This window comes from Pongo pygmaeus, chromosome 2, assembly GCF_028885625.2.
Source record: "Pongo pygmaeus isolate AG05252 chromosome 2, NHGRI_mPonPyg2-v2.0_pri, whole genome shotgun sequence".
Taxonomy (NCBI): Eukaryota; Metazoa; Chordata; class Mammalia; order Primates; family Hominidae; genus Pongo; species Pongo pygmaeus.
In genome coordinates this window covers 155,246,171-155,262,317 of record NC_085930.1, presented here as the reverse complement: position 1 = coordinate 155,262,317, position 16,147 = coordinate 155,246,171, and the positions used below count along the sequence as shown (strand labels likewise).

Sequence of the window (16,147 nt, the reverse complement as noted above, 5' to 3'; positions counted from 1 at the left end):
AACAGCTCATAAAGGCAGTGTGGACCCAAAGCATGAACAGCAGCAAGATTTATTGCAAACAGCGAAACAAAGCTTTCACAACTTGGAACATGGACCAACCGGTTACCACTGCTAGCTCCCGCAGCCTGCTTTTATTGTCTTATCTGGCCCCACCCACACCCTCCTGATTGGTTCATTTTACAGAGAGCCTATTGGTCTGTTTTACAGAGAGCTGATTGGTCCATTTTGACAGGGTGCTGATTGGTGCCTTTACAATCCCTGAGCTAGACACAAAAGTTCACCACGTCTCCACCGGATTAGCTAGATATAGAGTGCTAATTTGGTGTATTTACAAACCCTGAGCTAGACACAGAGTGTTGATTGGTGCATTTACAAACCTTGAGCTAGATACAGAGTGCTGATTGGTGTATTTACAATCCATTAGCTAGACATAAAGGTTCTCCAAGTCCCCACTAGACTCAGGAGCCCAGCTGGCTTCACCCAGTGGATCCTGCAGGGGGCTGCAGGTGGAGCTGCCTGCCAGTCCGGCGCCTTGCGCCTGCACTCCCCAGTCCTTGAGCGGTTAATGGGACCGGGTGCCCTGGAGCAGAGGGTTGCGCTCAGGGAGGCTGGGCTGAACAGGAGCCCACAGCGAAGCCGGGAGGCTCAGGCATGGCGGGCTGCAGGTCCCCAGCCCTGCCCTGCGGGGAGGCAGCTAAGGCCCCGCGAGAAATCGAGCGCAGCGCCGGTGGGCCAGCACTGCTGGGGGACCCAGTGCACCCTCCACGCCTGCTGGGCCGGGTGCTAAGCCCCTCACTGCGCGGGGCCGGCAGGGCCGGCCAGCTGCTCCGAGTGCCGGCTGCGGAGCCCACGCCCACCCAGAACTTGCGCTGGCCCGCAAGCGCCGCGCGCAGCCCCGATTGCCGCCGGTGCCTCTCCCTCCACACCTCCCTGCAAGCGGAAGGAGCCGGCTCTGGCCTCGGCCAGCCCAGAAAGGGACTCCCACAGTGCAGCAGTGGGCTGAAAGGCTCCTCAAGCTTGGCCAGAGTGGGCACGGAGGCTGAAGAGTTGCCGAGAGCGAGCAAGGGCTGCCAGAACGCTGTCACTTCTCACTATGATCTAGGTTAGTGGGTTCAAGAGGGCCCAGTTCTGGGAGGCCAATTTGCTCCTTACTGGCCCGGATAAAGGGGAGGTTTTCAACATGCTAATCTGGCTGAGGGCTTATGAGACTATTTGCTTGTGACACATTTAGCCTCTCTTGTCTTCTCCATGGGGAGGTTACACAATTTATTTTGGACAGGCCAAGCTCATCTTTCATAAAGTGGCAGCCTTTATCCTCTATTGTTTCCACTGATTAATGCCAGTAGGTTCTTATCTGTCTTGACCAGCTGCTGCTGTGAGGTGCTAAACCTGTGCCCTTATTCACAGGAAATGCATCCCCGCCCCCACCACCACCCTGAGATTCATTGACATCGTGGTCAGTGGAAGAAGTAACTTCATGCCCATGTACCTTCACGAGAGTCCAAATCCCTTCACTTTGTTCAGAGGGGATTACAAACACCCAAGGCTGTTGTGTTGTCCATAGCTAAGCTTGGCAAATGGGCCCACACAAGAGAGTCACTTACCATAGTATCCTTACCATTCTACTTCTAGATCCTGTAATTGAAATGTATCCAGGTTGTTTTATCTCTCATACATTGTGAATACTTTTCCTTCCTGTTCTGAGATACCAAAGAGATACTTTTCCTCTTACTCAAACCCTACTACAAAACATAATGTTCTAATTTACATTCCACTTAGGCTTTCTCTCTTTCTATATGACTGAGAAGGTCTCTCAATAACAGTGTGCTCTTGCACAAAGTGCAAAGTAATGAAACTAGTACAACAGAGGACAACGTATAATGCTCTGAAACCATTTTATGCACCATCATGTAATTATTCTTCCATTTTATTGTTTAACATGTAGTGGTAAAGCCTTAGGTATCAGAAACTTCATGTGGAACTGGCCGCACTTGATCAATTATTGGAATATAGGAGGTGTGACATACTGCTTTGAGGTGTGAACACTGCTTTGAGGTGGCACACTGCTTGCAGGAGGCGTGACCACTGCTTTGAGTCTTTTTGCCATTCCAATACCATGGGAGAATTACAAGCTTTATATCCTGGTATGTGTACAATTATTCATAGAACCAGTTAGCTTCAAAGTTCTAAATGGAATGTCTATTGTTGTGGTTGCTTGTATCTGCCCATCTTAGATTCTTCCTAGCAATAATTTTGAGAGACTCTGGATTGTGGGCCGAATGGAGAATGAAGCCTTTTCAAATTCATCTCCCAGGTAGCCAATGACATGTAGTTTCCAGAGACTAACGTGCTTCAAATGTTGGTCTCTATAACTACTACATACTCCCTTTTGTTTATGCTTATGATCCTATTCACGAACTACCTAATGGGGACCTTAAACTCATATTAGGTATCTTAAACAGTGTGAACTGCTGTAACAAATACCATAGACTGGGTGACTTATAATAACAGAAACTGGTTTCTCTACTTCTGGAGGCTAAGAAGCCCAAAATTAAACAGATTTGGTGTCTGATGAGGGTTCACTTCCTCACAGATGACCAACTTCTTACTGTAACCTCACAGGGCAGAAGCAGGGAGGGATCTTTCTGGGGTCTATTTCTATAAGGGCATTGCTCCTAATTCTGAGAACTCCTCCCTTGTGGCCTAATCGTCTTCCAAAAGCCCTACTTCCTAAAACCACTGGGAGTTAGGACTTTAACATATTAATTTCAGAAAGATATATTCAGTCCATTGAACTGGGAAACTGTAGTATTCAGAATTTATTACTTTGCTGATGTTTCATTGTTGCCCATATAATATAAAAGAATATTGTGATGTATTTTTAGAGACACTGCCTAGGATTCCAGGTTTGGGACAAATCTCTGAGCTTCCACTCAGTACAAAGTATCCAAAAATAGGAAGAAGACATTTATGTTCTTCTCTAGAGAGAAGGAAAATGAATGCCATAGTTGGAGTGCAACAAAGCCTCCAACTTCATCTTACATCTAACTTGAAAATCACCATGTATATGAAATATGCCTGACCCTGAATGAACCTCTTCTCTCCTACTCTAATTGATACTCCTCTTTCCCAGTCCATTATTTATGTCAACTATTCCTGCCATTCCTCTTCTTTAGGATACCTGGATTCACTTTATAGCTCTTCCATGTATAAATCTAATGGATAACACAACATCTCTGAGGCTCATATTTTGATCCATAAAACTGGGATCAGAGTTGACCTACAAATGATCTGCAGGTTTCTACAGTGAACCCACTAGGAAACATTTCTAGAGATAAGAGTGTTTCATAAGTATGAGACCTCATGATGGAAAGTCTGAATTTTCTTTCAAAATTAAGAAACCTATATATTTGGGTGAAGCATAATGCAAAATGCATATTCCTTCTAAGACTTCAGGAGAACTTTCCAACTAATATAATTGTGTGATTACTATTCTTTGAAGATCTGTGATTTAGAAAGTATTTAAACCATGAGTGTTTAAAAACAGTGTTTGTATTTTAGGTTCACTGACAGCAATATATTACTTTATCAAATTAAATAGACTTATGAATAATACAACAATGTAACATTGAGATTCTTTGACAAAACAGCTGGAAGACCACCAGTTTGTCTGTCATAATTATACATTTTGTCTGGTGACATGTATGTTTAAAAATCAGTATAGTTATTCTTATTAGCAAGTATTAAAACATATATACATATATGCACTATATATGCACATATGTAGACAATACGAAAAACGGTAATATACTTAATAAAACGTAAAAATTAATAAATACATACATATTTGGGATTTTTAAATTAAGTACATTGCCATTCATGTATATGAAATATTTATGTACTTACCAATATACATAGATGTGACATAGTTCTTATTTGTTTTAATTTCAAATAATAGTCTCTGTCTATATACAATTTCATATGCACAAAAAAATTCAGAGTAAGGGCTCCAAAAATCTGTGCCTAAAAGAAAGCAGTCAGAACCCAGGTAAAAATGGTCAAAATCAAAATTTTAGAACTCTGAACATTAACCAATGACCTCAAACAATCTAAAGGTCATCTTAAAAAATGTGAAACTATCATAGAACAGTGAGCTGCAGAATTTCAACTTGTTCTATTTCCATCCTCCAATCCCCAGATTCACAGAAGATTTGCAAACCAACAGCTCTGTAGTCACAGTAGCCATGATGTAATCAACAGAAAAATTCCACCTAAAGATGTGTATGTCATATTCCCCAAAACCATAAACATATTATCTTACACATTATTATATATGTCAACATAATGTCTACGGAATGAATCCAGTGACATATACTTTAGAGACACAATGTTCTCAAAGTTTTTACGCTTGCAAAAAAAAAAATGCCACCTTGGGCTGAAAGAGAAAAACAGAAAGAAGAAATCAAAGAAATTCGCTGGACTCCTGAAATTCTATAAACAGAATATTGCCTAATAAAATTACTCAGCTGAAAACACATCCTTACCTTTTTTTTTTTCAACTTTCATTTTAGGTTCAGGGGGTACATGTGCATGTTTATTACATGGGTAAATTTTATGTTGTTGGAGTTTGGTATGATTTTGTCACTCAGGTAGTGAGTATATTGCCTGATAGGTAGTTTTTCAACTCTCACCCTCCTGCAAGCCTCCCTCTTCAAGTAGGCTCTGGTGTTTGTTGTTCCTACCTTTGTGACCATGTACACTCAGTGTTTAGCTCTCACTTACATGTAAGAACACACTGTATTTAACTGTGTGTTCCTGCATTAATTCGCTTATGATAATGGCCTCCAGCTCCATCCATGTTACTGCAAAGGACATGATTTTATTCTTTTTTTATGTTTGTAAAGTACTCCATGGTATGTATGCACAACATCTCCTTTCTCCAGTCCATCATCGATGGGCATCTAGGTTGAGTCCATGTCTTTGTTCTTGTGACTAGTGCTGTGATGAACATAGGCAGGCATGAGTCTTCATGATAGAATAATTTACATTCCTTTGGGTATATAACCAGTAATAGGATTGTTGGGTCGAATGGTTTTAAGTTCTGTTTTAACTTCTTTGAGAAATATCCAACTGCTTTCCACAGTGGCTGAACTAATTTACATTCCCATTACCAGTGAGCACAGGAACCTCACCAGCATCCATTATTTTTTGACTTTTTAATAATAGCCATCATGACTGATATGAGAAGGTATCTCATTGAAGTTTTAATTTGCATTTCTCCTTTGCTCACTTTTTGATGGGGTTGTTTGTTTTTTTCTTTTAAATTTGTTTAAGTTCTTTGTAGATTCTGGATATTAGCCCTTTGTCAGATGGGTAAATTGCAAAAATTTTCTCCCATTCTGTAGGTTGCCTGCTCACTCTGATGGTAGTTTCTTTTGCCATGCAGAAGCTCTTCAGTTTAATTAGATCCAATTTGTCTATTTTGGCTTTTGTTGTCATTGTTTTTGGTGTTTTAGTCATGAAGTCCTTGCTCATGCCTATGTCCTGAATGGTATTGCCTAGGTTTTCTTCTAGGGTTTTTATGGTTTAGGTCTAAAATTTAAGTCATTAATCCACCTTGAATTAATTTTTGTATAAGGTGTAAGGAAGGGATCCAGCTTCTGCTTTCTACATATGGCTAGCCAGTTTTCCAAGCACCATTTATTAAATAGGAAATCCTTTCTTCATTTTTTGTTTTTGTCGGGTTTGTCAAAGATCAGATGGTGGTAGATGTGTGGTGTTATTTCTGAAGCCTCTGTTCTGTTCCGGTCTATATATCTGTTTTTGTACCAGTACCATGCTGTTTTGGTTACTGTGACCTTGTAGTATAGTTTGAAGTCAGGTAGTGTGATGCCTCAGCTTTGTTCTTTTTGCTTAGGATTGTCTTCACAATGCAGTCTCCTTTTTTGGTTCCATATGAACTTTAAAGTAGTTTTTTCCAACTCTGTGAAGAAAGTCATTGGTAGCTTCATGGGAATGGCATTGAATCTATAAATTACCTTGGGCAGTATGGCCATTTTCACAATACTGATTCTTCCTATCCTTGAGCACGGAATGTTCTTCCATTTGTTTGTGTCCTCTCTTATTTCCTTGAGCAGTGGTTTGTAGTTCTCCTTGAAGAGGTCCTTCACATCCTTTGTAAGTTGGATTCCCAGGTATTTTAATTCTCTTTGTAGCAATTGTGAATGGGAGTTCACTGATGACTTGGCTCTCTGTTTGTCTGTTATTGGTGTATAGGAATGCTTGTGATTTTTGCACATTGATTTTGTATCCTGAGACTTTGCTGAAGTTGCTTATCAGCTTAAGGAGATTTTAGGCTGAGATGATGGGGTTTTCCAAATATACAATCATGTCATCTGCAAACAGGGATAATTTGACTTCCTATTTTCCTAATTGAATACCCTTTATTTCTTTCTGTTGCCTGATTGCTCTGGCCAGAACTTCCAACACTATGTTGAATAGGAGTGGTGAGAGAGGGCATCCTTGTCTTGTGCCAGTTTTCAAAGGGAATGCTCCCAGTTTTTGCCCATTCAGTATGATATTGGCTGTGGGTTTGTTATAAATAGCTCTTATTATTTTGTGATATGTTCCATCAATACCTAGTTTATTGAAAGTTTTTAATATGAGGAGCTGTTGAATTTTTTGAAGGCCTTTTCTGCATCTATTGAGATAATCATGTGTTTTTTGTCATTGGTTCTGTTTATGTGATGGATTACATTTATTGATTTGCATATGTTGAACCAGCCTTGCATCCCAGGTATGAAGCTGACTTGATCATGGCGAATAAGCTTTTTGATGTGCTGCTGGATTCAGTTTGTGAGTATTTTATTGAGGATTTTCACATCAATGATCATCAGGAATTTTGGTCTACAATTTTCTTTTTTTGTTGTGTCTCTGCCAGGCTTTGGTATCAGGATGATGCTGGCCTTATAAAATGAGTTAGGGAGGATTCCATCTTTTTCTATTGATTGGAATAGTTTCAGAAGGAATAGTACCATCTCCTCTTTGGACCTCTGGTAGAATTCGGCTGCGAATCCATCTGGTCCTGGACTTTTTTTAGTTGGTAGGCTATTAATTATTGCCTCAATTTCAGAGCCTGTTATTGGTCTATTCAGAGATTCAACTTCTTCCTGGTTTAGTCTTGGGAGGGTGTATGTGTCCAGGAATTTATCCATTTCTTGTAGATTTTCTAGTTTATTTGCGCAGAGGTGTTTATAGTTTTCTCTGGTGGTAGTTTGTATTTCTGTGGGGTCGGTGGTGATATCCCCTTTATAATTTTTTTATTGCATCTGTTTGATTCTTCTCTCTTTTCTTCTTTATTAGTCTTGCTAGTGGTCTATCAGTTTTGTTGATCTTTTCAAAAAGCCAGCTCCTGGATTCATTGATTTTTTTGAAGGTTTTTTTGTGTCTCTATTTCCTTCATTTCTGCTCTGATCTTAGTTATTTCTTGCCTTCTGCTAGCTTTTGAATGTGTTTACTCTTGCTTCTCTAGTTCTTTTCATTGTGATGCTAGGGTGTTAATTTTAGATCTTTCCTGCTTTCTCTTGTGGGCATTTAGTGCTATAAATTTCCCTCTACAAACTGCATTCAATGTGTCCCAGAGATTCTAGTATGTTGTGTCTTTGTTCTCGTTGGTTTCAAAGAAATTTTTATTTTTGCCTTCATTTCGTTATTTACCCAGTAGTCATTCAGGAGCAGGTTGTTCAGTTTCCATATAGTTGTGTGGTTTTGAGTGAGTTTCTTAATCCTGAGTTCTAATTTGATTGTAATGTGGTCTGAGAGACAGTTGGTTTTTATTTTTCTTCTTTTACATTTTATGAGGAGTGCTTTACTTCCAATTATCTGGTCAATTTTAGAATAAGTGCAGTGTGGTGCTGAGAAGAATGTATATTCTGTTGACTTGGGATGGAGAGTTCTGTAGATGTCTATTAGATCTGCTTGGTGCAAAGCTGAGTTCAAGTCCTGGATATCCTTGTTAACATTCTGTCTCGTTGATCTATCTAATATTGATAGTGGAGTGTTGAAGTCTCCCATTATTATTGTGTGGGAGTCTAAGTCTCTTTGTAGGTCTCTAAGGACTTGCTTTATGAATGCTCCTGTATTGGGTGCATATATATTTAGGATAGTTAGCTCTTCTTGTTGAATTGATCCCTTTACCATTATGTAATGGCCTTCTTTGTCTGTTTTGATCTTTGTTGGTTTAAAGTCTGTTTTACCAGAGAGTAGGATTGCAACCCCTGCTGTGTTTTGCTTTCCATTTGCTTGGTAGATCTTCCTCCATCCCTTTATTTTGAGCCTATGTGTGTCTCTGCAAGTGAGATGGGTCTCCTGACACAGCACACTGATGGGTCTTGACTCTTTATCCAATTTGCCAGTCTGTGTCTTTTAATTGGGGCATTTAGTCCATTTACATTTAAGGTTATTGTTATGTGTGAATTTGATCCTGTCATGATAATGTTAGCTGGTTATTTTGCCCATTAATTGATGAAGTTTCTTCCTAGCATTGATGGTCTTTACAATTTGGCATGTTTTTGCAGTGCCTGGTACTGGTTGTTCCTTTCCATATTTAGTGCTTCCTTCAGAATTTCTTGTAAGGCAGGCCTGGTGGTGACAAAATCTCTCAACATTTGCTTGTCTGTAAAGGATTTTATTTCTCCTTTACTTATGAAGCTAAGTTTGGCTGGATATGAAATTCTGGGTTGAAAATTCTTTTCTTTAAGAATGTTGAATATTGGCCCCCACTCTCTTCTGGCTTGTAGAGTTTCTGCCGAGAGATCCGCTGTTAGTCTGATCGGCTTTCCTTTGTGGGTAACCCGACCTTTCTTTCTGACTGCCCTTAACATTTTTTCCTTCATTTCAACCTTGGTGAATCTGACAATTATGTGTCTTGAGATGCTCCTCTTGAGGAGTATCTTTGTGGTGTTCTCTATATTTCCTGAATTTGAATGTTGGCCTGCCTTGCTAGGTTGGGGAAGTTCTCCTGGATAATATCCTGAAGAGTGTTTTCTAACTTGGTTGCATTCTCCTCGTCACTTTCAAGTACACCAATCAGATGTAGATTTGTTCTTTTCACATAGTCCCATATTTCTTGGAGGCTTTGTTAGTTTCTTTTTACTCTTTTTTCTCTAAACTTGTATTCTCACTTTATTTCATTAATTTGATCTTCAATCACCAATACCCTTTCTTCCACTTGATCGAATCAGCTACTGAAGCTTGTGAATGTGTCACGAAGTTCTCGTGCCATGGTTTTCACCTCCATCTTTTCATTTAGGGTTTTCTCTACACGGTTTATTCTAGTTAGCCATTCGTCTAACCTTTTTTCAAGGTTTTTATTAGCTTCCTTGCGATAGGTTAGAACATGCTCCTTTAGCTCAGAGAAGTTTGTTATTACTGACTTTCTGAAGCCTATTTCTGTCATCTCATCAAAGTCATTCTCCATCCAGCTTTGTTCCATTGCTGGCAAGGAGTTGCGATCCTTTGGAGGAGAAGAGGTGCTCTGGTTTTTAGAATTTTCTGCTCTGGTTTCTCCCCATCTTTGCGTTGGTCTTTGATGTTGGTGACCTACAGATGGGGTTTGGGTGTAGATGTCCTTTTTGTTGATGTTGATGCTATTCCTTTCTGTTTGTTAGTTTTCCTTCTAACAGTCAGGTCCCTCAGCTGCAGATCTGTTGGAGTTTGCTGGAGGTCCACTCCAGACCCTGTTTGCCTGGGTATTACCAGTGGAGGCTGCAGAACAGTAAATATTGCAGAACAGCAAATATTGCTGCCTGATCCTTCCTCTGGAAGCTTCGTCCTAGAGGGGCACCTTCCTGTATGAAGTGTGTGTCAGCCGCTACTGGGAGGTGTCTCCCAGTTAGGCTACACGAGGATCAGAGACTCACTTGAGGAGGCAGTCTGTCCATTCTCAGAGCTCAAATGCTGTGCTGGGAGAACCACTGCTTTCTTCAGAGCTGTCAGACAGGGTGTTTAAGTCTGCAGAAGTTTCTGCTGTCTTTTATTCAGCTGTGCCCTGCCCACAGAGGTGGAGTCTATAGAGGCTGTAGGCCTTGCTGAGCTGTGGTGGGCTCCGTCCAGTTCAAGCTTCCCAGCCGCTTTGTTTACCTAGTCAAGCCTCAGCAATGGCTGACACCACTCCCCTAGCCAGGCTGCTGCCTCGCAGGTCAATCTCAGACTGCTGCACTAGCAGTGAGCAAGGCTCCATGGGTGCGGGACCTGCTGAGCCAGGCACGGGAGAGAATTTCCTAGTCTGCTGGTTGCTAAGACCATGGGAAAAGTGCAGTATTTGGGCGACAGTGTCCCTTTTTCCAGGTACAGTCTGTCGTGGCTTCCCTTGGCTAGGAAAGGGAAATCCCCCACCCTTTGCACTTCCCAGGTGAGGCAACGCCCTGCCCTGCTTTGGGTCACCCTCTGTGGGCTGCACCCATTGTCCAACCAGTCCCAGTGAGATGAACCAGGTCCCTCAGTTGAAAATGCAGAAATCCCCCATCTTCTGCATCGATCACGCTGAGAGCTGCAGACCAGAGCTGTTCCTATTTGGCCATCTTGGAACAGAACTCCAGGAACACTCTTGTATAAGGTGTCTGGTGACCTCTGTTTTGGGGGGTTCTCACCCAGTTGGGAGGCATGAGATCCGAGACCCACTTATCAAAGTACCCTGGCTATCCCTTGGTCAAACAGGTGTGCTGTTCTTAGGGTAATCCCACTCATCTGGGCTGCCTGAATTTCTCAGAGCTAACGGGGAAAGACTAAGTCAGCTGGTCCATGGAGACCATGACTACCCTTCCCCCTAGGGGCTCAGGCCCGGGAAGACCAGAATTTTGGCCCTAAGCTCCTTGCTGGAGTCGCTGAAGTTTCTGCAGTGAGGCCCCACCCAGTAAGGAGGGATGCATCAAGGTCTGGCCTAAAAAGGCAGTCTGGTCGTGATCTGCCACAGCTGGTGTGCTGTACTATGGGGAGTGCCTTTTGAGTCTCCCCAGGCACCAGCAGGAGAAATACAGTGGGCTGGAGCTGTAGTGATGGCTGCCGCCCTTTCCTCCCAGTAGTTCAGCATCTTAGGCAGCTGGCAGCTGCAGTGAGGGCTGCTGTCCTTTTCCTGGGGAGCTCAGTTGTCTTAGGCAGCAGGCAGCTGCAGTGATGAAGGCTTCCCCTCCCCCTGGGCACTCAGTAGTCCTAGGCAGATGCCAACTGAGTAGCTATTGAGGATCTATGCAGCTCTGTGGTTGGGACCCAAGGCCCTGGTAGCATGGGCTCACGAGTGGGATCTCATGATCCGTGGGTTGCACAGATCCATGGAAAAAGCACAGATCCCCAGGCTGGGTAGCATGATCACTCAGCACCTCCCTTGGCTGGGGAATGGGAGCTCTCCTTGCCCTATGTGGCTCTCAGGTGAGGCGATGCACCACACTGCATTTCCTTGCTCTCTGTGAGTCACATCAACTGCCTAGTCAGTCCTGATAGAACCTGAGGATACCTCAGTTCCCAGTGCAGGATTCACACACTGTCTTGGTTCTTCTTGGTGGGAGCCTTTGATTGCAGCTGCTTCTTGTCAGTCTTCTTGGCCCAGTGCACCCCCCGGCACCCCTGCTATATAACAGTTTTGGGAAATAATTAGTGGTAATTTTTTAACATGACAATTGAGTGAGGCCTTAATAATAGCTGGGGCATAGAAGAAGCTGACCAAAATCTCTTAAAAAGAAAATCTGGGGAATGAGATATTAATAGGGGCTTTTAAAAGTTCTGACATACTCCTGAAAATTTAGAAGGAAATGTGCATGTACAAAACTGTGCACATACCCAGAAAAGACCTGAAAAAGAAATAACCTCTCTCGTCTGGCTGACCTTAAGTTTCTGTGCAAGCAGTGAGAGAAAGCTAAGCCAATACTGTAAATCATCTGTTGGATCTTTGAAATAGTGTCCCCAAACACACAAAGGACCTTTTGGAAAAGGCTGGGAGATACACTTATGCGGCATATTTAAGGAAAACTATATCCATTTATTGAATGACTACTATGCTAACTGAATAGATGTCAGTGGTCACACATAATGAAGAATATAGATTAATATAATTAGTTGAGGAAAGTAACCAAACAAATGCACAATAGGAAAAACACCACCAGCAACAAAGCCTGGGGAAGAGGCAAATACAGTTTCCAGAGTTGTCATATTATATTATTCTAAATATATGGTTTTCAACAAGTTATGAAGCATGTAAAGAAGTAGGAATGTAAGATGAATAGGGCCTGAAGTGAACCCCCAGAAACTGCAGCAGCCCTACAGAAGAGGGACCTGACACAACAAATGACCCCCACAAAAATGGCCCCCACAAAAACCCCATGCAAGGGTCAGCAGCCTCAAAGACTGAAACTAGGTAAACTCATGATGATGAGAAAGAATCAGTGAAAAAATGCTGAAAACCCAAAAGGCCAGAGTGCCTCTTCTCCCCCAAATGATTGCAACATCTCTTCGTCAAGGACACAGAACTGGACGGAGGATTAGATGGATGAATTGACAGGAGTAGGCTTCAGAAGATGAGTAATAGAAAACTACACTGAGCTAAAGGAGCATGTTCTAACCCAATGCAAAGAAGCTAAGAACCTTGATAAAAGGTTAGAGGAATTGCTAACTAGAATAACCAGTTTAGAGAGGAACAAAAATGACCTGATGGAGCTGAAAAACACAGCACAAGAACTTCATGAAGCATATACAAGTATCAATAGTCAAATCGACCAAGCAGAAGAAAGGATATCAGAGTTTGAAATCCACCTTACTGAAATAAGACATGCAGACAAGAATAGAGAAAAAAATGAGTTAAAAGGAATGAACAAAGCCTCCAAGAAATATGGGACTTTATAAAAAGACTGAATCTAAGATTGATTGGAGTACCAGGAGGAGACAGGGAGAATGAAAAGAAGTTCGAAAACACACTTCACGCTATCATCATCCAGGAGAATTTCCCCAACCTAGCAAAACAAGCCAACATGAAAATTAAGGAAATACAGAGGACACCATTAAGATACTCCACGAGAAGATCAACCCCAAGACATATAATCATCAGATTCTCCCAGGCTGAAACGAAGGAGAAACTACTAAGGGCAACCAGAGAGAACAGCATGGTCTCCCACAACTGGAAGCCCATCAGATAAAAACAGACCTCTCAGCAGAAACTCTACAAGCCAGAAGAGAGTGGGAGCCAATATTCAACATTCTTAAAAAAAAAGAATTTCCAACCCAGAATTTTAACCAACATGTTAGAACCATGATGCAAAGTGAAATCGTCCTCTGCTACTGTTTCCCATAAAGCTGTGTTATACCTGTTCCCCGTTGGTGCTGTGGAAATCTTGGAGCTATTGAAAAGAAACAAAATCCTCCATGCGGAAGAGGACAACAATAAAAAAAGATAGTATGTTTTGAGTATGAAATTGTGGAAAGAACAAAAATAAATATCCTCATAGATTCTATAACCACAAGTCAGTCTTCACATAAGTGTATATGTGGGCTGTGTGTGTACATGTACTTATGCACCTCACAGATACATATTAATACATTCACATACATATACAAAAGTAAGCAGGAAACTCTTTCCTAGAAGTTCTCAATATGACTCTTTTTTAGCCAAATCTAAGTAATATAACCAAATGCATACCAATAACAGAGAAAGGAGGCTGGATTCATTATGATTGACAACTAACCAATATTTGTTCTTTGGGTTAGGACATTCCTTTTATGAACACATTGTTCTTCAAGAACTGAACAAAATAGAACGCTTAGCAATGGTTCTTAAAGTGAAGTCCCTGGAAAACCATCGTGAGCGTCACATGGGAATTTATTAGAAAAGCAAATTCTCAAGCCCCATTCCAAATATATTGAATTAGAAACTCTGGATGTGGGAAACACATATTGAGTTTTAACAAGATTTCCAGGTGAATCTGAGCTATACTAAAATTTGAAAACCACTATTTTACCATGTAAAAGCAGATACTGAGTTTTGATTAGTCAACCAACAGTGTGTTTATGTTATACCTAGACGTTTTCTAATTTAAGATAGTACTTTTCAGCCAGGCGCAGTGGCTCATGCCTGTAATCACAGCATTTTGGGAGGTCGAGGTGGGTGGATCACCTGATGTCAGGGGTTCGAGACCAGCCTGACCAACATGGTGAAACCCCATCTCTACTAAAAATACAAAAATTAGTTAGGCGTGGTAGCAGGCTCCTGTTATCCCAACTATGGGAGGCTGAGGTAGGAGAATTGCTTGAACCTGGGAGGTGGAGGTTGCAGTGAGCCGAGATCATGCCATTGCACTCCAGCCTGGGCGACAGAGCAAGACTCTGTCAAAAAAAAAAAAGATAGTACTTTTCTTCAGGACTATAATACAATAAAAGTGAAGATAGTCAAAACAAACAAAACCCAAAGCTGTAATAAGCCAAGGATGAAAAAAAGATGAGATTATATAGCAGGGCATAAGATTTCAACAAATTTGAGAATATGAAAAAAGGCAGATGTGGCAAATCATTTTGAAAGACACAGGAAGTCACAAAGCGTGTCTAGACAGATATAATAAGGAGATCTAATTTATTTCTACAGTACCCCAGAGAAAAGGAGGGATTGGTGATGCCAAATTAAGGAAAGGTTAAAATTCTATGATGGGATCAGTGTCCTTACAAGGAGAGGAAGAAGAACCAGAGTTCTTCCTCTCTCTGCCATGTGAGGCCACAACAAGAAAGGGACTGTCTGCAAGCCAGAGAGGCTTCAACAGATGATGATTTTACTGGCTCCCTGTCCTTGGACTTCTCAAATTCTAGAACTGTGAGAAATAAATGTCTGTTGTTTAAGTCACCTAGACTATGCCATTTTGCTGTTGCAACAGGAGCTAAGACAGATGTTGCTATTGTCTGAATGTTTGTGTCTGCTCAAAATTTATACATTGAAGCCTAATCACCAATGTGATATATTAGGAGGTGGGGCCTTTGTGAGATTAGGTCACGAGAATGGAACTCTCATAAATGGGATTAATACACTTTAAAAAAAAAAAAAAGAAAAATACAATCTTAGAGCGATCCCTCGTCCCTTCCACTTTGTGAGGACACGGTGAGAAGATGCCATGTATGTGTCAGAATGTAGGCCGTTCTGCAGACACTGAATCTCCTGGCACCTTGATGTTGGATTTGTCAGCCTCCAGGACTATGAGAAATAACTTCCTGTTGTTTATAAGCTACCCAGACTATGGTATTTTCTTTTAGTTGCCCTAATGAACTACATGAAAAGAAGTCTAAATGTAAATAAATAGTTTCTCAATTTTAATACCTCTTTGAATAATTGATAGATTAATCAAACCAAATATTAGCTAAAGCAACAGCAAAATTAACTGACCCAGCCAATTAGAATGAAAATACATCACTTGTACACAACTGCAGAATACATCTATTTCTCATACAATATTTATAAAAATTGGCTGTGTACCAGAAGGTCATAATGTCTTAAAAATTTCAAATGACTGAAACCATACACAGCATGTGCTTGCTACAATAAAATTACAAATAATAAAAAGACAACTAGACATTCTCAACTGCTTGGAAATAAGGAATAGACGTAAAGGAAGAAATCATAAAAATGTCCTAGGTACAAGAGGCAGTTTAAAATAAGATTCAAAGACCAGAAGTCAAAATGAAAAAATAAAAGTAAAAATCACTGAAAATAAAAATTTCTGTATGGTGAAAGCAACCTCAAATAAGTTTCAAGCCAGAGACTCAGTGGGCAAAAGAATTGTATCTTGGCCGGGCATGGTGGTTCACACCTGCAATCCCAGCACTTTGGGAGGCCAAGGTGGGCGGATCTGAGGTGAGGAGTTTGAGACCAGCCTGGCCAACATGGGGAAACCCCATCTCTACTAAACATACAAAAATTAGCAGGGCATAGTGGCGTATGCCTGTAATCCCAGCTACTTGGGAGGCTGAGGCAAGAGAATTTCTTGAACCCGGAGGGTGGAGGGTGCAGTGAGCTGAGATCGTGCCACTGCACTCCAGTCGGGGCAACAGAGAAACTCTGTCTCAAAACAAAACAAAACAAAACAAAACAAAAAAAAACAAAGAATTGTGTCTTATTTAACATACC

General features: G+C 41.3%; 1 protein-coding gene across 2 annotated transcripts in view; it reads left to right on the top strand.

The window, feature by feature from the left end:
- The first annotated feature begins 460 nt into the window (after positions 1–460).
- Positions 461–16,147, top strand: part of PLSCR2 (phospholipid scramblase 2) — a 53,606-nt gene continuing 37,919 nt past the window's right edge. The window contains exon 1 of one of the 2 annotated variants that reach the window (XM_054481283.1): positions 461–1,102. In XM_054481283.1, the coding sequence (XP_054337258.1) occupies positions 652–1,102 (451 nt within the window). In that variant the 5' untranslated portion in view covers positions 461–651. Of the gene's footprint in view, positions 1,103–2,190; positions 2,315–16,147 lie in introns of those variants that run through there. The other variant, XM_054481284.1, reaches the window with a different exon arrangement.